The sequence below is a fragment of the Sus scrofa genome, chromosome 7 (genome assembly GCF_000003025.6).
Source record: "Sus scrofa isolate TJ Tabasco breed Duroc chromosome 7, Sscrofa11.1, whole genome shotgun sequence".
In the NCBI taxonomy this organism is placed as follows: Eukaryota; Metazoa; Chordata; class Mammalia; order Artiodactyla; family Suidae; genus Sus; species Sus scrofa.
The window spans coordinates 13297263-13315358 of NC_010449.5; the positions used below are offsets into that span (position 1 = coordinate 13297263).

General features: G+C 40.9%; 1 protein-coding gene across 1 annotated transcript in view; it reads left to right on the top strand.

Moving 5' to 3' along the window:
- CAP2 (CAP, adenylate cyclase-associated protein, 2 (yeast)) overlaps positions 1 to 18096 on the top strand; it is a 139857-nt gene that overhangs the window by 86153 nt on the left and 35608 nt on the right. Inside the window, exons 5-6 of the mRNA XM_021100214.1 lie at positions 14064 to 14207; positions 14541 to 14626. Coding sequence (XP_020955873.1) covers positions 14064 to 14207; positions 14541 to 14626 — 230 coding nt within the window. The remainder of the gene's footprint in view (positions 1 to 14063; positions 14208 to 14540; positions 14627 to 18096) is intronic.

Below are 18096 nucleotides of genomic sequence, written 5' to 3' on the forward strand. Positions count from 1 at the left end.
ACATTTTTTTTCACCTCCTGAGGTTGAACCAGAAACTATAGATTTCTGTCATCTCAGCCGTCTTTTGACTCAATGAATCTCAGAGAAAAGATCTGGCCATCCCTCTCCCCTGGGCCACTTATCCAGGGGAAAGAAAACACCTTAGCAAATGCAGTTGACTGGGCAGGGATCCCTCGCAGGGTGGCTTTGGTTGTTTAAACTGAGATTTATCATTAGACAGCAAACACACCTGGAGAAAACCAGTCAACCTGGGGTCTGGCCTACAGTCCGTGCTCAATAAATGTTGGTAGGAAAAAAAATGTATGGGGCTGCAGTGGGAGCTGGGGGGTGGGGATAAATTTGGAATTTGGAATTAGCAGATCCAAACTACTATGTATAAAATAGATAACCAACAAAGTTCTATGGTATAGCACAGGGAGCTATATTCAATATCTTGTAATAATCTATAATGGGAAAGAATATAAATATGTATGTATAACTGAATCACTATGCTGTCCACCAGAAACTAACACATTATAAATCAATTATACTTAAGTTTAAAAAATGCATAGCAGTTCATGGAGTTCCTGTTGTGGCTCAGCCTGTTAAGAACCTGACTAGTATTGATGAGGATTCAGGTACGATCCCTGTCCTCACTCAGTGGATTAAAGGATCTGGCAGTGCCTTGAGCTGCGGTGTAGGTTGCAGACTCAGCTTGGATCTGGTGTTACTGTGGCTGTGGCTGGCATAGGTTGGCAGCTGCAGCTCTGATTCAACTCCCGGCCTGGGAACTTCCCTGGGCTGGGTACAGCCCTAAAAAAAAAAAAAAATTATAGCAGTTCAGGTTTTTTTTTCTGTCTCAGAGAAGTTCTGATTACACTGTATTATTTTAGATTTTACGAAGCTGGTGAATTTGAATGGCTTTGGCTGTTCTCTCCTATTTATATCCCTAGAAATTGTTGGTAAGGTCCCTGTGTGTTTAAGTAAAGCACAGTCAGATCTACTGTTCAGCTTTAATGCTCAAAATCCCATAAAGTAAAATTATAGGTGATTATAAAATTCACCACTGTCAGAAGACAAATGGTACCTACCCGGAGAGGGGGAAGGTTTGATGTCTTTTCAGCTGGGTCCATAAAAGGAGCTGAAACAATAACAAAATATGAGGTGAGATTCTTGTCGGTCATCCAGTGTTTTCTCATGCTTATGCTGGGTAACCAGGTTAAGTTTTTGATTTTCAACTTAATTTTTTCTTCTGGTTTCTCTCTGCCATGATTTTGTATGTTTCTGTCAACGCCACTATTGACCCACTGCTTCCTTCCTGGATTGCCAATAAGCTAGCTAATCCCATGTCCCTGCCATGAACACTTTTTGTCAAGTGCAATCATACAGGAGAGAGAACTGGAGGGTCATGTGTGTCCCAGGTTCAGTTGTTAGCCTGTGCAGCGATGCCTGAATGGAAAAGGTATGTTTTCTCTGACTGGACTGTTCTCTTCCTGCGCTGTCAGTGAAAGACTCGTCCTCTTAGAGCAACCATCATGAGAACTGTCCGTCTCAGTCTGAGGAGCAGTTAATGTTAAGTCTTTTTTTTAGGGCTGCACCTGTGGCATATGGAGGTTCCCAGGCTAGGGGTTGAATCAGAGCTACAGCTTCTGACCTACACCACAGCCACAGCAAGGCAGGATCCGAACCACATCTGTGACCCACACCTCAGCTTACAGCAACACCAGATCCTTAACCCACTGAGCGAGGCCAGGGATCAAACCTGAGTCCTCATGGATTCTAGTCAGATGCATTTCCACTGAGCCATAAGGGGGACTCCCTTTTGTTTGTTTTTTATCGTCTCCTGACCTCTGTAGTTGCAGCAAGAGTCAGGAGATTAGATGGGTCCCTGTTGTGGGTCCCTGTGTAGACATTTAGGTTTCCATCAAATTTGTTGACGTTCCCTACCTACCCTTCTGAGACCAACACCGAGAGCTTAGAGAAAATCGTGGCCCACATATCACATCAGCCAAACTGTGTTCTTGTTCTCGAACCGTGTTCTTGTTCTGGTGAATAAATTGTAGGTTTTAAAGTGAATATCTCCCCAAATCCTGCAGCACAAAAAAACAAGAAATGATGAGAGATAAAGCTCATTATCTGTGAATAGTAGCAAAGACAAGAAACAGAAAGTGGAAACTGACAAAGGAGTGTCCATTTTTCACTGGGTCAGCGGCCCCCGGATCCTAAATAAGGCTTTGAATGGTTCCAAGAAGTTAAAATATATTGATAAGCAACAGTGTAAACTGTTATCTGAAGAGTAAGAAAATGACCTTGGAGAAGACTCTTTAGCCTGTGATTTGCTGACTGCTTTTGCAAAAGAGACGTTACACTAAAAATGCCCAGTCTCCAACTGTTCTACCCTTATGAGAGAAATGTCTCAGAATAAAAGAAACCTGAGTGATAAGTTTAAAAAAATAGGAGTTTCCTTTGTGGCTCAGCAGAAATCTGACTAGTATCCACAAGAATATGGGTTCAATCCCTGGCCTTGCTCAGTGAATCAGGCATCTAGCATTGCTGTGAGGTGTGGAGTAGGTCACAGACAAGGCCTGGGTCCCAAGTGGCTATGGCTTTGGCTGTGGCGTAAGGTTGGCAGCTGTAGCTCCGATCAGTGCCACCCCGAAGGTCCTATCCGAATAACTCTATGTCCCAGGCTTCAGACCTCTGCATTTCCAGCTGTCCTCGCAAATGTCAGCAAAGAGATATCATGGGGGAGTTCCTAGGCCTCCATGCAATAGTAAACTGTGTTTCATGTACATGGGTGCCTATTATTATTATTTTCTGTGCCTTTCTGTATGCCTGAAATCATTTGTCTTAATGTTATTACTGGGGAAAATGTGGGTTCATAGATTTGCACTGAAAATTTAAGTAGGAGTTTATACATGTTGGAGTCTGCTCTTGTAGGTATCAGGACAATGCAGTTCATTCTCAAAAGCAGGTCATTCCTTTTACTCATCATGGATGATTTTCTTTATATATTTTTTTCTTTATATATTTTTTTTGGGGGGAGGGGTCTGCCCCCACAGCCTATGGACATTCCCAGGCTAGGGGTCGATTTGGAGCTGCAGCTGCCTGCCTACCACAGGCACAGCAAAGCAGGATCCAAGCCACGTTTGTGACCTATACCACACCTCACAGCAATGCCGGATCCTTAACCCACTTAGTGAGGTCAGGGATTGAACCTGAATCCTCACGAATACTAGTCAGGTTCGTTACTGCTGAACCACAATAGGAACTCCATTTCATTTATTTAGATTGACTTCTGTGATAGTTTTGTAAATGTCTTAAATTTTCAAGTTGTCTTAAATGTACAGATGTTTCTGGAAGTATTATCATGAGGCATATTCTGAAGCCACCAAAACTTTTTGGAACAGTAGAAAATTTTTATGTAAGAACAATGAAGGGAAATTAGCCTAAAGAAATACCTACAGTTGCACCAAAGCAAGTTAACTCAAATTAACATTTCTGATTAAAAGTCTTTGCTCTTGACTTAACATGGTGAAAACAATTGCTTCATTTATTAGAATATGCCTAAATGCCATATTTTGAAGTAAACTTCATCCTAAATTAATTGATCATAGATGTTAATGGGTTCATTTCTTGATGCTCCATTCCATTCCATCGTTCTGTATGCCAGTACCACATTGTTTCGATGTTGTATCTTTGTAGTAAGTTATGATATTGGAAAGTAGGAGTCTTCCAGCTTTAAACTTCTTTTTCACTCTTGTCTTGACTATTAGAAATCACTTGTGATTCCATATGAAATTGAGAAATTGAGGATAAGCTTTGCCTTTTTTTATTTTTTCTTTTTAGGGCCACATGGGCAGCATATGGAAGTTCCCAGGCTAGGGGCCAAATAGGAGCTGCAGCTGCTGGCCTACAGCACAGCCGCAGCAATGTAGGATCCGAGGTGCATCTGTGACCTACATCACAACTCATAGCAATGCCGGATCCTTAACCCCCTGATCGAGGCCAGGGATCGAACCTATGTCCTCATGGATACTAAGTGGTTCATTACCACTGAGCCACAATGGGAACTCCTGGCATAAAAAAAAAAATTGTTGGAATTTTGATAGGGATTGCATTGAATTAGTAGATCAGTTGGGGAGTATTGCCATCTTAAGAATATTGATTTTGTTCCATTAATATGAAATGCCCTCATTTATTTAGGGCTTCTTTAATTTCCTTGTACAATATTTTACACTTTTCAGAGTATAAGTTTTGTATCCCTTTTATAAAGTTTATTCCCAAGTATTTTATTTGTCTTGATGATACTGTAAATGGGATTTTTCTTGATTTTAATTTTATTTTCAGATTGTTACTGTGATATTTTAAATGAGGTAAAAAAATCACTAAAAAAAACCTCAAAGTTTAGAATTAAAGGTTGTTCATATTTTTAGGTTACTGTTTTTCAGGGGTTCCAATGGTTTACAATAGTTTGCACAGTCATAAAGCTTTAAAAACTATTTCATTAGTATGTTTTGGTAATGTGGAAACAATTGACGGCACTAATGGATTTAATATTATTGTAAAAATTCCAAGTCAACCCCATCCTATCTGAGAAAAGTTAATGTGAAACTGCTTACTTTGGTTCTTCCAGAAACTTGTCTACTAATAAAGTATTTAGTATGCTTCTTGGAAAAAAAAAAGAAAGAAGAAGCAAACTTCATCCTGATTTAGATAACCTTTGCTTGAGAAAATTTTAACTACTATCATTTGAATAATTCGTTCTGATAATTTCTGAACATGTTTTCTTGAAGCTACTACCCTCATGTTAAGAAAGAGTCTTATTAATATTTTTGATATCTATAAATTTAATAGCACCCATATGAAATTCTTTCTACTACGAATGGTATAAAACCAGCTAATGAGTTTTTTTTTTTAATTTATTTATTTTTTATTTTTTTTTAATTTGTTGTTGTTGTTGTTGTTGTTGTTGTTGCTATTTCTTGGGCTGCTCCTGCGGCATATGGAGGTTCCCAGGCTAGGGGTTGAGTCGGAGCTGTAGCCACCGGCCTATGCCAGAGCCACAGCAACGCAGGATCCGAGCCGCATCTGCAACCTACACCACAGCTCACGGCAACGCCGGATCCTTAACCCACTGAGCAAGGGCAGGGACCGAACCCGCAACCTCATGGTTCCTAGTCGGATTCGTTAACCACTGCGCCACGACGGGAACTCCCAGTTAATAAGTTTTTAAAACGTTTCCCTTTGTTACAAAAGAAATGCATTATGTATTAGAAAAAATAGGTGTATATATTTCCATATGTTTTCTGTGCAGTATATTCATATGCTTATATGCATATGCACTCAAATGGAATCCGCTGGTAAAACTTTGTACAAAAACACGTAAGCCAAAAAATAGTGATTGATACTCGGTAGTATGGTTGGCTAAAATGTACTGCTTTATTTGCGCTTTCTTAGAATTTTTTTAATGTAGGTGGGATCCAAATATTAAAAAGTCCGACTTTTACTTTAATGCCGTTAAGTCTGCCTGAGTTGTAACAGTAATGCCTTTGTAGTCTTTACATTTAAAACATCACTTCTAAAAATGATAGAGTTCCACAGAACTTGCCAATATATTGATGGATTTTTATTTATTTTTGTGTTTGCTTGTTTTAATTGAACTGCTTGAATTCAACTATTAAGACTATTCTTTTTGGTCTTATTAGCTATTATTATTATTATTACTATATATATATATATATATATATTTTTTTTTTTTTTTTTTTTTTGCCTTTTAGTCCCTCACCCACAGCATATGGAGCAGCATATAGAGGTTCCCAGGCTAGGGATTGAATTAGAGCTGTTGCCACCAACCTACACCACAGCCACTGCAACATGGGATCCAAGCCTCATCAGGCTACACCACAGCTCACAGCAATGCAGGATTCTTTTTTTTTTTTTTTTAATATAATGATTTTTTTTTTCATTATAGCTGGTTTACAGTGTTCTGTCAATTTTCTCCTATACAGCATGGTGATTCAGTTACACTGAGGCTAGGGATTGAACCCACAACCTCATGGTTATGAGTTAGATTCGTTTCCACTGTGCTACAATAGGAACTCCAATAGCTATTATTTTAAAAGTAATTATTATCATTTTTGAAGACAATTCTAATATATCTACGAGAAAAAAAAAACCATGTGGAATTAAGGATATTTATTGTTTACTTATGTTTTTCCACCTGTATTTCCCAGTGTTTCCCAAAAAGCAAGTTATCAGAAAAAAAAAAAAATTAAAAGAAATAATGGCATTTTCTACCTGATGTAGAACCACATAATAAGAGTGGATTCCAGAAATAACAAGCTTATTTCGTTTTACTCAATGACACATCTTTGAGGTCAAACTCCCAGAGTTTGTTCCATTCCTTGCAAAACAGTATGAGTGGGAATTTGGTTTTCCTTTTTGGGTAAAGTTTCTACAAAGCACGCTGATAAAGCTCTTTAATTTTACTTTCTGCAAAACAATTATTTCTGGAGCTAAACTGAGATGAAGCTGATAATGCGTCTCAATTCTTCAACTTTAAAGCAGAAACTAGGGTCATAAAGACATGGCGTCCTGAAGTCCTCTCCAAAGTACAGTCCCATCAAGCTAATGTAACCCTGGGAAACATTTGCTGAACCTTGCAGTTCACAATGCATCACCTCCATTTTGGCTCTTTTGACCTTCTGTTAAGGCCACAGAAACCTGGGGGGGCAGGAAAGATTTTTCAGCTCATCTTCATGTGAGTCTTGAAAAAATATTGTTTTCATTTTTGTTTTGTCTTTTCAGGGCCATACCCACACCATATGGAGGTTCCCAGGCTAGGGGTTGAATCAGAGCTACAGCTGCTGGCCTACACCACAGCTCACAGCAACACCAGATCCTTAACCCACTGAGCGAGACCAGGAATCCAACCTGTGTCTTCATGGCTGGTTACCAGTCAGATTTGTTTCCACTGAGCCCTGATGGAAACCCCCAAAAAATGATTTTCTTTCAGGGGACTGTCTCTCAGAATAAAAGAAACCTAAGTGCTAAGTTTAATAAAATAGGAGTTCCCTTTGTGGCTCAGCAGAAATCCAGCTGGTATCCACAAGAATATGGGTTCAGTCCCTGGCCTTGCTCAATGGAGCAGGAATCCAGCATTGCTCTGAGCTGCAGAGTAGGTCACAGACAAGGCTTGGGTCCCAAGTTGCTGTGGCTTTGGCTGTGGCGTAGGTTGGCAGCTGTAGCTCCGATTAGACCCCTAGCCTGGGGACTTCAATACGTTGAGGGTGCAGCCCTAAAAAGCAAAAAAAAAAAAAAAAAAAGAAAAGAAAGGAAAAAGTCCAGCTGAGACCTATGTAAAATTGGCCAATTTGAAGTCATTCCAAAGCACACTAGCTTCTACCTGTGCCTGAAGAGCCACCACCAATGCATTCCACTGAAAATACCCAGAATGCCTCTGAAATTTACCTCCTATCAGTGGAGAGCTCTTTTGCAATGTTAATTGACATCAGTGCAATTCAACCTGTGTTTATTGAATATGCTTAATACATGCTCCTTCCAGGTGGAAGTACCGGTAATACCCCCCCCCATTTGCTTCTCCTCTGACATCCCACACCATCCGCCTTGATGGAAATCACACCCTAACTCTAATGTTCTTTCTCTGTTTTTGATTCCAGCTGTGAAAGTTCAGGATGAGCTGGAGAATGTAAGCCTCCTTCAAAGTACATAAGAAATCTTTTGGCACAGAATAAAAGCCGTACTGTTTATTAGGGTTGTGCAAAAAGCCGTTGTACTTAGTCCTCTCGGCATTGCTTTTTTTTTTTTTTTTTTAATGAGGACACTTATTCATGCAATTGCCAAACTAAGGCAAAAGGAAACTTTCTCAGTCTTTATGGTGCTTTCATCAGATAACCAATATAAAATATCTTCCAGAATACGCTGTCTCCTCAAAGTTTAGAGTTTGTTCTTGGGAAGTTAGAGATAAACAAAGATGGCCTTAATAAATCTACCCAACATTGTGAATACACAGTTTCTGGTTCTTTTTCCCCTTGGGGCAATAGGCCAGATATCACTCACAATTCAGATATCCTGGCCTTTCTCAAAAATGTCATTGCATCAAGAACATCATGGCCGAGCAAATTGTTGAAGAAAAAGAGGATGCTTTTTAGTAGTGTTGCCATAATTAAAAATCATCTGCTGGAGTTCCTCTCGTGGCGCGGTGGTTAACGAATCCGAGTAGGAACCATGAGGTCACAGGTTCGATCCCTGGCCTTGCTTAGTGGGTTAAGGATCTGGCATTGCCGTGAGCTGTGGTGTAGCTCACAGACATGGCTCAGACCTCATGTTGCTGTGGCTCTGGTGTAGGCCAGCGACAACAGCTCCAATTAGACCCCTAGCCTGGGAACCTCCATATGTCACAGGAGCAGCCGTAGAAAAAGCAAAAAGACCAAAAAAAAAGAAAAAAAAAAATCATCAGCCTTCTGGGAAAACCTAAATAACATGCCTTTGACTGGGTGTTGAATTTGGACTAAAAAGAAACCTTTGAACAGGAAAACGTTTCCTTTCTAAAGAGTGAAATTCCAAGGAGGATATTTAAACCTGACTCTTGGCAGCCATTACCCAACATGGAAGAGTTGTATTTGGAGCAGCAAATGTTTAGAGGGGTTTTGAGTTTTTTGTTTGTTTGTTTGTTGATATTTTAGGGCTGCACCTGCAGCATAGGGAAGTTCCCAGGCTAGGGGTCAAATAGGAGTTATAGCTGCCGGCCTATACCACAGCCACAGCAACACTGGATCCGAGCCGTGTCTTTAGCCTACACTGCAGCTCATGGCAATGCCAGGTCCTTTACCCACTGAGCAGGGCCAGGGATCGAACCCAAATCCTCATAGATCCTATTCAGGTTCATAAACTGCTGAGCCACAGCAAGAACTCCAAGGGTTTTGTTTGTTTTAATGTTGTTAAGGGTTTGAGGGTGTTTTTGCTTTTCCTGTACTGTCATTAAACCTCATATTAGTTTGTTAGTGTTGCCAGAATAAAGTACCATGGACTGGGTGGCTTAAAAAGCAGAACTGTATTTTCTCACAATTCTGGAGCTTGGTAGTCCAGTTCTGGAGCAAGGTGTCAGCATGTTTGGTTCTTCTGAAGCCTCTCTCTTTGGCTTGTAGATGGCTGTCTTCTCCCTGTGTCCTCACCTAGTCTTCCCTTGTGTCTATAGCTTCATCTCCTCTTCTTATAAGGGCATATGTCATATTAGGTTAGGGTTCAACCTCATTACCTCTTTAAGGATCCTACTTCCAAACTGGGCATCTATCCAGAGAAAACCACAACTTGAAAAGATACATGCACTCCAGTGTTCATTGCAGCACTATATACAATAGCCAAGACATGGAAACAACCTAAATGTCTATCAACAGAGGAGGGGATAAAGAAGATGTGGTACAGATACACAATGGAATATTACTCAGCCATTAAAAGGAAAGAAATAACAGCATTTGCAGCAGCATGGATGGACCTAGAAATAATCATGCTAAGTGAAGTCAATCAGACAGTGAGACACCAACATCAAGTGCTATCACTTACATGTGGAATCTAAAAAGAGGACACAATGAACTTCTTTGCAGAACAGACACTGACTCACAGATGTTGAAAAACTTATGTTTTCCAAATGAGACAGGTTGGGTGTGGGGAGGATGCACTGGAGGTTTGGGATGAAAATGCTATAAAATTTGGTTGTGATGATCGTTGTACAACTATTAAAAAAAATACTAAAGTATGAGAGTTTAGGACTTCAAAACTTGAATCTGGGAAGGACACAGTTCAGCCCATAACAACCCTGATTCAGGATCTTCCTGTCAAATCTATAAGACCTTTTCTTTGTAATGGCCAGAAGGGAAAGTGAGAAGATGGGAAGGCATTCATGAATTTTCCACGAGACTTGGTTGGCTTCTGCAGCAACCATTTTCATCTTCCCTCCTCCTTCAGTGTGGAAGAATTTTAAAAGTCCCCTGACCTCGAAGGCATTATGCTAAGTGAAATAAGTCTGAGAAAGACAAATGCTATATGATGTCACTTATATGTAGAATCAAAAAAATAAAACAGAAAGAAAGAAGGAGAAACCCATCAAGCTTAAAGAAAGTACATTGTGGTTTTACCAGTGGAGGCTGGGGGGAGGGGAGGTAGGAGGAAGATGGTCAAAAGATATAAACTTTCAATTACGAGATAAATAAGTACTAGGGATGTAATTACAACACAATAACTGTAGTTAACACTGCTGTGTGATACAGGAGAGTTGTTACAGGTGTAGATCCTAAGAGTTTGCATCGCATGGAGAGATGTTTTCCTTTTCTTTTTATTGTATCTGGATGAGATGATGCATATTAACTAAGCCTAAGCCTATTTCGGTAACCATTTCACAATATATGCAAATCAAACTATCAAGCTTGTTTGATTTGCATATATTTCCACCTTAAACTTATACAGGAATGTATGTCAATTATTTCTCAATAAAATGCAAAAAAAAAAAAAAAAAAAAAAAAAGTCCACTAAGAACTTTGAATACTTTGCTTTCTTTCCCTGTATTTCTTTCTGTTTTTCCCAAACAAAAACATGCCTTTGTTCATCTGGAGATCTCAATTAGGGAAATATTTGTCTTGCATTTGCACATCAGTGATAAGAAAGAACAGGTCGGTGAATCTGGTCCCTTAGAGACTTTTGAACTGACAGATACTTTGGAGATCAATTAACTGTTTGTAGAGCACTCATAACATAGCTGACTCCCTACCAAGCACAGCCAGTCTCTCCCATTTACTCTTTCTAACAGCCATGTGAAGTAGGCACTATTATCAACAGTATTTTGCAGACACAGTCATGGAATCATGGACAAGTTTGGCAATTTGTGTAAAGTTCTAGAGCTTAGTACACTGAATTGCAAGGGCTTGAACCCAAGCACTCTCATCCAGCCCTGAGCTCTGAATCTCTTCCCTTTACCTTCCCCTAACCTTGCTATCTACCTGTGTGTAGAGAGCTAAAAGCACGATTTTCTGAAAATTGTCTCACCAGAGACCTGGGTTCTAGCTGCAGGGCTATGAACACTTGAAAACTGATCTTAGTAAATTAACTCTGAGCTTATATCCCAATTATGTAAAATGGGAGAATTGGATTAGATCCATGCTTCTCAAACTTTTAGGCTGAGATTCATAAAAAGAAATGCATTTTATTTTGTAGCCCAGCATACATGCATGCACACAAACACTATATAACTGAAAGGTTAATTTAAAAAAAAAATGGCCACCTTTATTACATGTAAATTGCCCTGTGATATTTTCTACTCTATTTCAGTTACTTTTTAAAATATTAATTGAGGAGTTCCCGTTGTGGCATAGTGGAAACGAATCGACTGGGAACCATGAGGTTGCGGGTTCGACTCCTGACTTCACTCAGTGGGTTAAGGATCTGGCTTTGCCATGAGCTGTGGTGTAGGTCGAAGACGCAGCCCAGATCTGGTGCTGCCGTGGCTGTGACATAGGCCAGCAGCAACAGCTCCGATTAGACCCCTAGCCTGGGAACCTCCATATGCCGTGCGTGCAGCCCTAAAAATACAAAAAATAAAATATTAATTGTGATCTACTCAGGTGAGTCTGTCAAAAAATTGACCTAGATGACCTAATTTAAACTCCTTTAACTCTGAAATCCTGTTAGCCTACATGGATGTTTATTGGGAGTCTCTCTTATCTTAAATATACAGTCATTTGTTTGAAGCAGATGAATATTACATATTATAGAGGACATCCTTTTAACCCCAGTCCGAGCTAATTGCATAATAGTAATAATAGTAATCACTTCCATTTTTTGTGTATATCCCATGTGCCAGAGTTTTAAAATGCCACCTGTCCTGTAGCCTAAAATCTGTTGGTATTAGGTAGGTATTCTTTTTTTTTTTTTTTTTTTTTTTTTGGCTTTTTAGGGCCACACCTGCGGCATATGTGAGTTCCCAGGCTAGGGTTCAAATCGGAACTGTAGCTGCTGGCCTACGCCACAGCCACAGCAGTGAGAGATCCGAGCCACTTCTGTGACCTACACCATAGCTCGCAGCAATGCTGGATCCTTAACCCACTGAGCAAGGCCAGGAATCGAGGAACCCGCATCCTCACGGATCCTAGTTGGGTTTGTTAACTGCTGAGCCACAAAGGAAACTCCCTAAAAGCTGAAGATATTATTAGCTCTGATTTATAGATAAGGAGACCAAGGCTCTGGTTAAATAATTTGCTCAAGGTTACATAGGTAGTAAGTGGTAGAGCAGAGATTGGAACCAAGGTCATTCTAATTGCCAAGCCCTTATGCAGTTTCTTTCAGGGGAGAGCATCTTACAGGGGTCAAGGAGAAGAGAGGTCTGTAAACCACAGCAGCAGAAAGTTATTTCTTCCCTACGGGTTTTCTGTCCTTGACAGAAAAAACTATCCTTTAGGGTGTTAAACTAACACCATGGTGGAGTTCCCATTGTGGCCCAGTGGTAACGAACCCAACTCATATCCAGGAGGATGCAAGTTTGATCCCTGGCCCTCTTTGGTGGGTTAAGGATTCAGTGTTGCCATGAGCTGTGGTGTAGGTTGCAGACGTGGCTTGGATCTGGCGTTGCTGTGGCTATGATGTAGGCCAGCAGCTCCTAGCTTGGGAACTTCCATATGCCACGGGTGCAGCCCTAAATAAATACATAAATACATAAATAAATAAACTAGCACCATAGCAGTGGTTAAAATCTGCACCCAGGCGTTTTTCCAATCACCCCAACCCCCCAACCCAGGCCACCTCCAGAGTCTCTGGAGGCGGGGCCCAGGCCTCTGTTTTGAAAGCTCCCTGTGATTTTGATATGTAGCCAAGGCTGAGAACCTTGTAGTTCTGTTGAGAACCTCTAAAGTCTCTGTTAAAGAAATGAAGTTTTAAGGGGCTTTTTTTTTTTTTTTTTTTTTTTTTTTCCTGTTTTGAAAGTACTGCCAAAACCTCTTCAACTGCTTTTACAAAGCTGAAGTACAAACTGTTGCTCTTTCTTTGGGGGAAAATAAATCAGTGGACTTTGTAACCCCTCAAAGCCAAAGAAAGTTGAGAATGCTATGGGGAGATGATACAAGAACCTATCTCTGTGATAGGTCGTAACTCAGCTCACAGAATTTTGCAGCATTTTTTTATGTGACTAGAAAAGTTAGTTGTTGAATTAATTAATCAGAAGTGAGAGGAGTAACCAGTAGTTATCTGCCAAGTTGACCAGGGAGGATGTTGAAAGCCAAGCCAGACTAAGGTACCTATAAATATTGTAAGCCATCACATTTTCTTACAAAGAACCTCAGTGAAAGATTTCCACATTTTCAGATGGATTATGGTCATCGTAAAACCCAAGGACCCTCCGTCACATCATTTTCCCACAGGAATAGGAAGATATCCTTTTGCTAACATCCACCCATCCCGATTTCAGGCATGTGCTACTCTGATGTGTGATCTGTGTGTTCTATTTGAAAATATAACTGATTTACACTCAATTTCACTGTGTTCCATGCAGGAGTCTCCAAAACAGGGGCTATGTCATACTGCTGGGTTGTTTTTTTTTTTTTTTCCATGTCTCAGGAGACATTATTAATAATGTAAAAAATCTGGAGTTCGTTCCCATTAGTCAGTGGTAACAAACCTGACTAATATCCATGAGGACACCGGTTCGATCCCTGGCCTCGCTCAGTGGGTTAAGGATCCAGCATTGCCGTGAGCTGTGGTGTAGGTCCAGACACAGCTCAAATCCCTTGCATTGCTTGCATTGCTGTGGCTGTGATGTAGGTCGGCCACTACATCTCCAGTTTGACCCTTAGCCTGGGAACTTCCATATGCCACAGGTGCGGCCCTAAAAGGAAAAAAAAAAAAGTAAAAAATCAGTGCTTAATTTTCACACGTCAGAGAACGAAAAACCAGTTACTATAAGAAAAAAAAACCTGCTCTATTCTGAAAGCCCCTGAGGTTAAGTGCGGAGTACCCCCATTTAGGCCAACGTGGATGGAGACCCCGTGATCCTTGTAACAGTGCCCAATGTTTGCTTACAGAACGACGTGGCTGCGCTCCTGAAACCAATATCAGAAAAGATCCAGGAGATCCAAACTTTTAGAGAGAGAAACCGGGGGAGTAAAATGTTCAATCATCTCTCCGCCGTCAGCGAAAGCATCCCTGCCCTCGGGTGGATAGCCGTGGTGAGTTGGCTGGAACGCCGCCCTGCACCTCCTCACGTTTCTGGAGTGGTTTCGAGAACTCACGGCTGCTTTCAGCTCCTGCATCCTCCTTCTGTTACACTGAAGGATGACCCCTGGCAGGCTGAACCCAGCAGCTCTTTCTGCCCCTGTTAGAGGCTCAGGGCTTTGTGTTCTGAGATGTAGAAAGCGTTTCACTCATCTTTACAGAGCACATCTTACCTCCAGCTTGCAAATCCACATCTCCATTGCTTCTCTTCTTCTTTAAGGCATTTTCTTTCTTATCCTCTATTTTTTTTTTCCTTCTATGCTTGGGTGATGGTCCTGTTCTCTCAGTCCCCCAAACCTGGTCCTTATGTCAAGGAGATGAATGACGCTGCCACCTTTTATACTAACAGGGTCTTGAAGGACTACAAACACAGGTATGTACCTTCTTTTACGGACCACATTTTCTTTTCTTTTCTTTTCTTTTTTTTTGTCTTTTTGCCTTTTCTAGGGCTGCTCCCGCAGCATATGGAGGTTCCCAGGCTAGGGGTCTAATCGGAGCTATAGCCACTGGCCTACGCCAGAGCCACAGCAACACAGGATCCGAGCCGCGTCTGCCACCTACATCACAGCTCACAGCAACACTGGATCCTCAACCCACTGAGCAAGGGCAGGGATCGAACCCCCAACCTCATGGTTCCTAGTTGGATTCGTTAACCACTGAGCCACAATGGGAACTCCTGACCACATTTTCAATTGACTGTTAGATATGTATCCCCAAACTTAATCTAGTTCATTACTGATTTCCTTTCAAAGGCTAGTTTAAGGAAAAATCCTGTCTTTGGCAGGTAAGGCAAAATGGAATGTGAAATCAATGATTCCGATAATATGTGTATTTTCGAAAGTCTGCCTCAGTTTTCCGGCAATGAGCAAACTCTCCCCACATGAATGCATGTCACATCATGTGTCCCCACAATGACAAGAGAGATCTGGGATGGCTTTTGATAGACTAGCGCTGAATGGATAAAATTTTTACATTGATCAAAATAGAGTTGGTGAGTGAGCTGAGAGAAGAAAGGAGAACTCAGGAAGTGAAGCATAAATGAGGAACAGAGATGAGAAGCAGCAATAAACCGGGCCATTGAGAGGGAAACCAGAAATTGTGTTAAGATGAAATAGAGTTGGGTGGACAGAGAGATGTCTGTAAGAATAGCCACCGTTCAAAGTGCTGTGGAAAGTACAGATGACGAGTTCCTCTTGTGGTGCAGGGGATTAAAAATGCAACTGCAGTGGCTTGGGTCGTTGCAGAGTCAAGGGTTCAAACCCCAGCCTGGGAACTTACATCTGCCACAGGTGTGGCCATTTAAAAAAACAAACAAAAAAAAAACAGGATAGGAAGAAAGTACAGATGAGACTGAACCAAGGAGTTTTTCCTGGAGAGTCAGCTTAAAAGGACATCACATTCTCCAGCACAAGTAATAGATCCTAGAAAACCTCAAACTGGAGCTAGAATTGAAAAATGGAACTGAGTGGAGAGAGGCCAGAGCTGATTAGCCAGGAAGATGTCTCTGAACTGCTGAAAGGCTGTCATGAGACCCCTCAACCTCTGACGATGCCGTGGCTGCCTTGTCCACGGCTGGCAGGATGTGATGTGGCTGATGCCTCATCGCGTGGGGAAGGAATGAGGTAAAAATAAGAGCACCAAAGTTCCACCCCCTGCACTCGGCTCGAGTGTAAATCCCTCTGAGCCTGAAGGGGACAGGACAGAAATGATCATTAGTCAGCACATACAGGACTCCTGCATCTCACTCAGGGACCCAGACTGTCCAGATGAAGGCTACTTAAGGACCTGAGGGAGTTCCTGCTGTAGCTCAGCAGGTTAAGGACCCAACATAGTCTCTGTGAAGATGCAGGTTTGATCCCTCATCTCACTCAGGGGGTCAAGGATCTGGCATTACCACAAGCTGTGGTGTAGGACAAAAATGAGTCTCGAATCCAGTGTTGCCATTGTGGTATAGGATGGCAGCTGCAACTCCGATTTGACCCCTAGCCTGGGAACTTCCATATGCCGCAGGTGCAACCCTAAAAAGAAAAAAAAAAAAAAGAGAGAAAGAGAGAAAACCTTAAGGACTTGAATAGTCTGGATAGTTGTTTCAATTCACCTCTTTATATTACTAATGTAGATCTAAAAATATGAGCCAGAAGAAAAGGCTTTGAACAAAAAAAGAAAATAACATTATAAGACAAATTTTATATGAAGTATAAAAAAATTGCATAGAATGTGTAGTTCCAGGTCATTGACCAATATTACATATTCAAAATTTTCATAACTATTTTTTAGGTTATTTTTTGTTTTCATAAACATTGACTAGATGCAGAAGAATATTTATAAATACACGTAAGATATTAACATTACAATTAAAAAAAAAAAACCCATGTATCCATCAGTTTAAGAAATATGTACCAGGAGTTCTTGTTGTGGCCCAGCAGAAACAAATCTGTCTAGTATCTATTAGGATGCAGGTTCAATCCCTGGCCTCACTCAGTGGGTTAAGGATCCAGCGCTGCTGTGAACTGTGGTGTAGGCCCGCAGATACAGCTCTGATTCGACCCCTAGCCTGGGAACCGCCATATGCCACAGGTGTAAGACTAAAAAAAAGGCAAAAAATATATATATCTGTACCAATACTTTTTACTATAAAAAACAGCCACATTCAGCAATCCCACTCCTAGGTGTATTTCCAAAAGAAATGAAAATGTAACATCCACACAAAAGCTTGTATCTGAATGTTCATAGCAGCATTGTTTATAATAGCCAAAAAAGTAAAAACAATTCAGATGTACATCAGCTGATGAATAGATTTTTTTTAAAAGGTATATCCAAAGAAATGGTATATTATTTGGCCATATTTTTTAAAATGGAAAAAAAAATTCCGGAGTTCCAGTCGTAGCGCAGTGGTTAACGAATCTGACTAGGAACCATGAGGTTGCAGGTTCGATCCCTGGCCTTGCTCAGTAGGTTAAGTATCCGGCATTGCCATGAGCTGTGATGTAGGTGGCAGACGTAGCTCGGATCCCGCGTTGCTGTGGTTCTGGCGTAGGCCAGTGGCTACAGCTCCGATTAGATCCCTAGCCTGGGAACCTTCATATGCCGCGCCGAGCGGCCCTAGAAAAGGCAAAAAGACAAAAAGTAAAAAATAAAAATAAAATAAAAATTTAAAAATGAATGTACAAGTAGCAGTATGGGTGAACCTTGAAATCATTGTGCTGAGTGAAAAAAGTCAGACACAAAAAATCACATATTGTATGATTCCATTTATATGAAATTCCAGAATAGGAAAATCCATAGAGACACAAAGTAGATTAGCAATTGTCTAGGGTGGGGGGAAAGTGGAATAACTGCTAATGGGAATAGGGTTTCTTTTGGGGTTGATGAAAACGTTCTAAAACTATGGTGATAATTGCACAATTGGAATTCAACTATTGAATTGTATACTTCAGATGGGTGCATTGAATGGGACGTGAATTATATCCCAATAAAGCTGTTATATTAAACACAATAAGACATAAAACAGCCACCGTGATCCCCTCCCCTCCTAGAGTTCAGTTTGTGTTAGCAAAGCAAGTCTTGAAGCTTTTAGGAAGCACAGCTCTGGAGGCTTGCATGCCTCTTTCCCTCCTGAGGTCTCTTCCATCCTAAGCAAGCTTTGGTTAAAGCACGGATACTCGATAACAGACTTCCTGCAGCCAGAGAACTGTGATTGAGGCAACTGTGCCCAATGATACGACTCCAAATGTTGCCACTCTGTGTTAGAGACTGCAGGATTGTGTACAGGCGTCAAAAATGCAAGACAGTCTGCTCTTCTCACATAAAAATCACAGTTCAGGAAAGAACAAGCTGCAAACA